This window comes from Seriola lalandi, unplaced genomic scaffold (assembly GCF_002814215.2).
Source record: "Seriola lalandi dorsalis isolate HSWRI2012SDOR001 ecotype SW California unplaced genomic scaffold, Sedor1 jcf7180002054957, whole genome shotgun sequence".
Taxonomy (NCBI): Eukaryota; Metazoa; Chordata; class Actinopteri; order Carangiformes; family Carangidae; genus Seriola; species Seriola lalandi.
The window spans coordinates 220,110-226,927 of NW_019525508.1; the positions used below are offsets into that span (position 1 = coordinate 220,110).

The following is a 6,818-nucleotide window of genomic DNA, read 5'->3' on the forward strand; positions in this document are numbered from 1 at the left end:
TTGTTACTAGAGCTCCAGAGAGAAGCCTGAGAGAGGAGATGTAAAACTACACTGAGATGGTTTTCGGTTCTTATGGATCAACACTTCAAATAAAACACAGAAGAAGAAGGAAATTGGGGACCTTTAAATAAATATGCCACCGTTGTTTCAAATGAATCCCACTGACAAACTCAGCTTTTGAAAGTGTATGTTACATCAGTGATGAAAAGGGAAGTTAGAGTTGATCACTCAGGGAGGGGAAACGTACCCGTGAATACCATCATCCATTGTTGTTTTTCGTCAAATGTGAAACCACACTTAAAGTTAATAGCTTCTGTATTGTAACTTCAGTTTTAGCTGGTGGAGAGCTCAAACACAAATTCAGTTCATGGCTCTCGTCCTTTTCTTTCAGTCAGTCCTTTCAATATGAAAAACGACTGCATTGCCGGTTCAAACAGTCTAACGTTACTGTTGCAATACTTAGGCTATTGACTGGTAGTGTGTGTGTGTGTAGTATATGTGTGTGTGTGTGTGTGTGTGTGTGGGGGGGGGTGCATGCAAAGACAGAAGGAGGTTCAAACACAGCCAGCGACACTCAAAGCAGAGCAGACATGCAACAAATGCAGTAAGATGGCAAAGACAACAAAACAAAAAACAAAGAGTAAAAGTTAAGAAACAAAGGAGGAGGAAGAGGAGGGGGGAGGAAGGGGGAGGGGAGGGGACAACCAAAATGAAAAAAGGGGTTTGCGTTGTGTTCATGGTTGTACTGTGATGGGAAAAAAAAGAAGATATAACATAGGGAAGGAAAAATATTCTGCCTATAAAGCAATAATCACCTTCGCTTGGGATGACTAGAATGTACGGCGTTGTTATTTGTCCCCTACCTATTACCACTAAGGCCAAGGGCCGCACGTCCCCGCCGGAAAGCATGAGAAAGAGAGGGAAAGAGAGAAAACAAACAACAACAAAAAAATAAAAAAGGAAGAAAAGAAAGAAGAAAAAAGTCTAAGAAAAAAAGACGTATAGTTTTCTTTATCCATTTCATCAAGGTTTAGATCTCCCTGGTTCTCAATTGCACAATCTGTCTTAGAGGAGAGAAATTGCAGTGGTGAGAGATAGCACGGGAACATTGAGATCAATAGGACAACTAGCACTTGAGTGTGATGTGAGCCGGGGCGAGTAAGCGTCTAACATGTGGATGTGCTGCTGATGTGAGGGGTGAGATGTGGTGCTGGGGGGGGGGAGGGGAGGGCTCTGTGGAGTCTGTGAGCCTGGCTGCACGGGGTAATAAAAATAAAGGGAGGAGGGAAATGGAAGAGAAAAGAAATGAAGTGATGGTTGAAAGTAAAAAAATAAAGAAAAAGAATAAAGAAAAGGATGAACTTTGTGGCGTGGCGAAGAGAGAGAAGTCAGAGCAGTTAACACGTCAACATCAGATTATCGCTAATCGATTTGTTTAGAGCGACTATGTGGAGGCAACAGATGGCCGGCGTTTCAGATCGCTCTCCGTCCTGATCAGCTGCGACTGTCGGAGGACTTGTACGGCCACAGGTGAGTAGTCAACCAATTAGAGAAAGGTTCAAATCGAATCTAAACTTCCTCTGCTCTACATTTCTCAGAGGCATTGGTGGAGAAATAAATCTGACTGGTTCAATTCAATCAGTCAATCCAAAGAACCAGGTTTTCAGACAGGAAGTAAAGCAGACCACAACCTATGACGGCGTCGACCGATATGACAAAACATCTGACGAGTTTTCCTCCCGTGTCTTCAGGAAATCATGATCATAGACGATCTTTTAAAGCTGGTTTAGTTATAAAGTGACGATGCAGCATGAAGGAGAATCACAACCACTACGACCAGTACACGTGTTATTTAACAACTTCTAGCACTGGCTTCAGGTTCAAATTAACTTCTTATGACTAATTATATCATTATCCATTATTTATCCTTTGAAGTATTTGATATTGACATTTTACAGTTTCAATTTCTCCACTGTGGGACTAATAAAGAAACTATCTCATCTCATCTTATCTTATGAGGGTAAAACATAAAGCAGCTAACGGCCTTACGTCTGCCTGTAACACACCAGAAGTCTGACCCCCCCTCACGTCTGGAGAGTTTTCAGTGTCACACTATAAGACTCTGTCACCACTGGGGATCTTGCAGGGTCACTGTTTACAAGACTAGATTCCTTTAAGATTATTTCCCATCATGCTCCTGGTGTTTTATTTTGAAATTATTTCCCTTTGCCTCCATTATGTATTTAACGCCAACAGCCGACAGTGTTTCATGTCATTGAATGTCACTGTCTGCAGCAGCCAAGACTAAATATTAAACATGTTGGATTTTAACGGTGTAATGCCGCCATTAATCACCTGATCAAAAACATGGTTCTTTGTTTTTACAGTTTTACAGTTAAATCAGAGTCTTTGCCTCTGACAGATTCTTGTGGAACTAAATCTTGATTATGTCCCAGTTTTTTTTGGTTCTTTTTTTTTTACTTCAACCAAAAGCTGCACCAGCTGAGTTCACTGAATAGATCACACTGAACCAGTCAAGTGGCATTTATCACCGAGATCAGCTGCTGCGGCGAGTGAATAGCAGGTATTGTAAGAAAAATTAGTCATCGGCATTCGCTAAATTGGCCATCTGCATTGCCTCAGAACAACTGCCCACATACCAGAAAAACTTCCAGAAAAGTACATTTCAAGTGGATTTTAAAAGTTCGTTTCGGGAACACTGATGCGTCTCCACGTTGAGGAGAAGTTAGCTTTTTTCTTTTAGCAATATGAAAGACAGCCACAAAGTTAAAAGCATGTCTTTTTCCCCAAGCACACACACATGCACACAAACAGAGAGCAGCGTCTACACAGTGTAGACCTCCACCCACAGAACTTCCCACTCAAAAAGAAAACACAGCCTGGAAAATGGATGGAGCGAGAAAGAAAAAAAAAATGGTATAAAAGAGAAAAATGTGCACAAATGAACAATAAATGCTGGATGCAGAAGAGGAATTATAAGACAGACAGAGGACAGAGAAAAGGAGGTGTGGAAAAATCAAATCAATGTTTGATGCAGATGAAAAAAATAAAGTAAAAAGATACGAGGTGAGGAAAATCAATAGCAAGCTGAAAGGCTTTCAATAGCACATTGCCTGGCACACAAATGGGTGTATTTACAAGAGATGAGCAGCAAATAAAGATGGGAGACATGGGGAAAGCAAAACAGAATAGGATGAAATGGGTTCTGGGGGGCCTACGCTTCAGCCTCCGTCCATTGGGTTTAATGAATGCGGTCAATCAGTATGTAATGGCCCTGATGTTCCACTTTACACTGATGAGCAACATGGATGCAGCATGAGATGGGAGAGGAAAAAAAATAAGAGAGAGAGAGAGAGGGATGGAGAGAGGAGAGAGAAGGGAGAGAGCGTGAGGCAGAAAGTGGCGATAAATAGAGAAAGATGAGAGGAGGAGGTGGAGAGAGGATGCTGTGCAACGATATCATGCAGGATAACATGGAGAGGATGTAGGGTTGTCTGGGCTAAAGGCTTCACCTCTTCAGTACAGTGTGTGTGTGTGTGTGTGTGTGTGTGTGTGTGTGTGTCATCTAACACTTGCAGCACTATCCTGGGGGGTGGGGGTCCTGTAATCACACTATCTTTAAAATGAGCTTCATTAAGACGTTGTGAGGTAAAAGAATAACATGGCGTGTGTCAGTGGAAGGCTGCTCGTACCTTTGTTAGCCAGGCGCACACAGTTGATTTTGGTTTCCTGTGGAGAGAAGACAGAGACACAGACGCTTCAGTTAACAGGTCGGAAATTTTCTATTTTCCTTTTTTAAAATTTTTCATAATTGTTAGAAATGTTTAGTTTCTGAAGCAGGACATTTTTAAATCAGCTGAGTCGGTCCAAGGAGCTCAGAAGACGAGGGGAATGAAAAGACCCGGAAGTATCTGAGCAGCTGCCACGAGAACAGCTGCTCCAGTTCTCTAAATGACACGGGAGGAGCTTCAATGCTTCCTAGCTTATCTCCTTCAAGCGAAGGAAACACCAGACCTTTCCTTTAGGAAAGGAAAGGAGATAATGTCGTCCCACAATTCTTTGCCCACAGCAACTTTTAAAGCGGCATGCGATTGTAGTTTCACCACAGCAGAGCCACGTAAATGTAGAACCAACAGAGCAGCTGTTTGTCCGTGACACGATGCAACACCAGATGTATCACTCATTAATAGAAGAGTTATTATAAGGATTAAAATGAGTGGAAAACAAGAGCGTTCTTAAATCTAAGTACTCAGTTTAGAATCTAAAACTTCAACCAATCTGCAGAAAATGATAAACCCTGCAGTGTGTGGTGCACAGCTTCACACCACGGTGCTATTAGTCTTTAAAGATGATCAATGAGATCATGAGACCGTGTTATTAGTTTCTGATTTTCTCCTACTTTGCAATACACTGACCGGCCGGATTACTCTCACGTATGAACACATTATTAATATCAGGATCAATAAGCTGATGGGCTGGCTGCTGATTAGATCCATCATCATCATCAATTCACACACACACACACACACACACACACACACACACAGACACACAGACAGACAGAGTCCACGTCAGGAGGTGATGGTGGATGGATGGATGAATGTGACACAGGAGAGCCGTGTGTTTGATTCCCGTGTGAAACCAGCAGTTTATGCTGTAACCATGGCGACAAAGGTGGTGTAATGTTGAGGAAGTTGCTTATTTTAACCCGAATCACGATGTTTTGGCAGGAGCGCTAAGTCAGGATATATTAGCTTAGTGCAAAGGAATGTTATAATATTGTTATTATGATCAAATGATTCTGTCTGTCAAGAAAAAGTCTTTTCAATAATCTTAACAACATGGAGGTCATCACATCTGGCCAGGACAGGTCACAACATCTGGATCCATCTTGTTCTTACAGTCTGGCCTCTGCGTGCCTCCAGGTCTCTGCTCTTTCTGTTTCACAAGCTTGACCTTCCTCCTCCTCCTCCTCCTCCTCCTCCTCCCTCTCTTCCTGATGGTCTGTCAGCACCTGATGGGGCGTGTGCTTTCCTTCATCCCCGCTCTTTTCATTCCTCCGCCGCCCCCCTGTCTTTTCCCCCCTTTTCTTCCCTCCATGATGGGCTGTCACCACCGAGTGTACATATCTAACCGCTTGTCATATACAGAGATTGGCCTCTCACGCACGCCGGCCCATTTGTCTTCATCAGAGATGGCGACCGCGGCGGCGGCCGACACTGACACCTGTCACTTCAGCATCAGAGCAAAATCACTCCCGAAGGTGCTGCTCCCAGCTACGCATCTGTATTCTTCTCAATGTGGCCTTTTCAGGTCGCAGTAACACTGAGGATTTTCTCTGACAACAGCGACTCATTTCATTTCATTTAAAGTTTTAAATGTGGATGAAGAAATTCAAATCTTTATAACAGGTTTTTATCTTTCTACTGGCTTGAAAAGTGAGAAAAAAAAGCCACTGAACTTTATATGGAAAAGAGGAAAATCAAGTTCTAACCATCGGTAATACACTGAGAATAGGAATGAAAGGGAAGTCTATTTGACGTGCCATAAAATCCACCTCGTCAGAACATGATCTGTAACTGAAGCCGAGCTGCTCTCAGCTGTTTGACGGTTCCTCATATTTGATTATCTGAAGCTTGTCAATCAGTGTTTGTTCAGCCGGTCAGCACAGCAATAATTCTATCTACTACGACATCTACTTCTCGTTTCTATAGAGACACACCTGCTCGGTGACAGCAGCAGAGGGAGTCTGCAGGTGAGGGATGTAATGTCGAAGCCTCGTGGCTCGTGTTTTACCTTTTAACCGAGCTGCTGATGCATCAAGTTCACATACGCTGATGTCGTCGATACGACTGAACATGTCAGCTGTTTCCTGATTCAGGGGCCGAATCCCTCAGAGGACGCGGCCTACGAGGGTGTGGCCCCAAAACTTGAGGTTTTTGGGTTTTAACAGCTGTTAAAAGAAGGTCAAGTTGCGCCGCTGTGACGCAATCGTCCTCAGACCGCAGCCTCTGATGGACGCGGCTCCTGACGCGGGACACAGCTGTTGCGTACTTGGACCTAAGACGATGAACTTCTGACCTCGCGACTTCCATGTACGGCAGCTGTTTTATACGTTTACTCTCCGGGACTCAACGAAAGGAGAAAGTTGTTAGAAAATAATCTTAAAATGCTAAAAAACTGATCAGAATGTTGATTGATGAACGGTGTCATGGCAACACGTCTACCTGTAGGTGTCACACTGTCAGAATACGGTGGAGAAAGTTTCCTCATCACCTGGAAAGTTGATCTCAGTTTGTCTTAAAGTGACACATTTCTGCTCGTATGCTGAACGTCTGTTATTGTCACGGTTGTGCGTCTGCATACTGATGTGTGTGTGTGCGTGTGTGTGTGCGTGTGTGTGTGCGTGTGTGTGTGTGTGTGTGGCTTATGAAGTTAAAGAGCAGGGAAGATGAATGTTAGTGGATGATGGATGATCTGAGCCTCTCAGCTGGATCTCTCCACAAGACTTAACACACCTGCTTCCACTGCATCTCTGTCTGACTTCCATCTGTCTGACTGACTGACTGACTGACTGACTGACTCTGACTGACTGACTGACTGACTGACTCAACGTCCTCCCGTCTATCTGCAACACTGTCGTCTGTATCAGCGTCTCTCACCGGCCGAGGTGAATGTAATGAACATTTAGACAGGAGTATCACAGAGGGTGAAACAGTGAAATGCTCCTCCAGCCTCTCTGATGTGCCGGTAACGATGGCCCGGTCTCCGTGGGGATAAGCTCCCCCCCCCCCCCG

The 6,818-nt window shown here is 43.9% G+C and overlaps 1 protein-coding gene across 1 annotated transcript in view; it reads right to left on the reverse strand.

Annotated features, from left to right (window-relative positions):
- Positions 1 to 6,818, reverse strand: part of ptprt (protein tyrosine phosphatase receptor type T) — a 314,644-nt gene that overhangs the window by 115,396 nt on the left and 192,430 nt on the right. Inside the window, exons 15-16 of the mRNA XM_087170691.1 lie at positions 3,714 to 3,750; positions 816 to 872 (exon numbers count right to left, since the gene is read on the reverse strand). Of these exons, the coding sequence (XP_087026817.1) occupies positions 816 to 872; positions 3,714 to 3,750 (94 nt within the window). The remainder of the gene's footprint in view (positions 1 to 815; positions 873 to 3,713; positions 3,751 to 6,818) is intronic.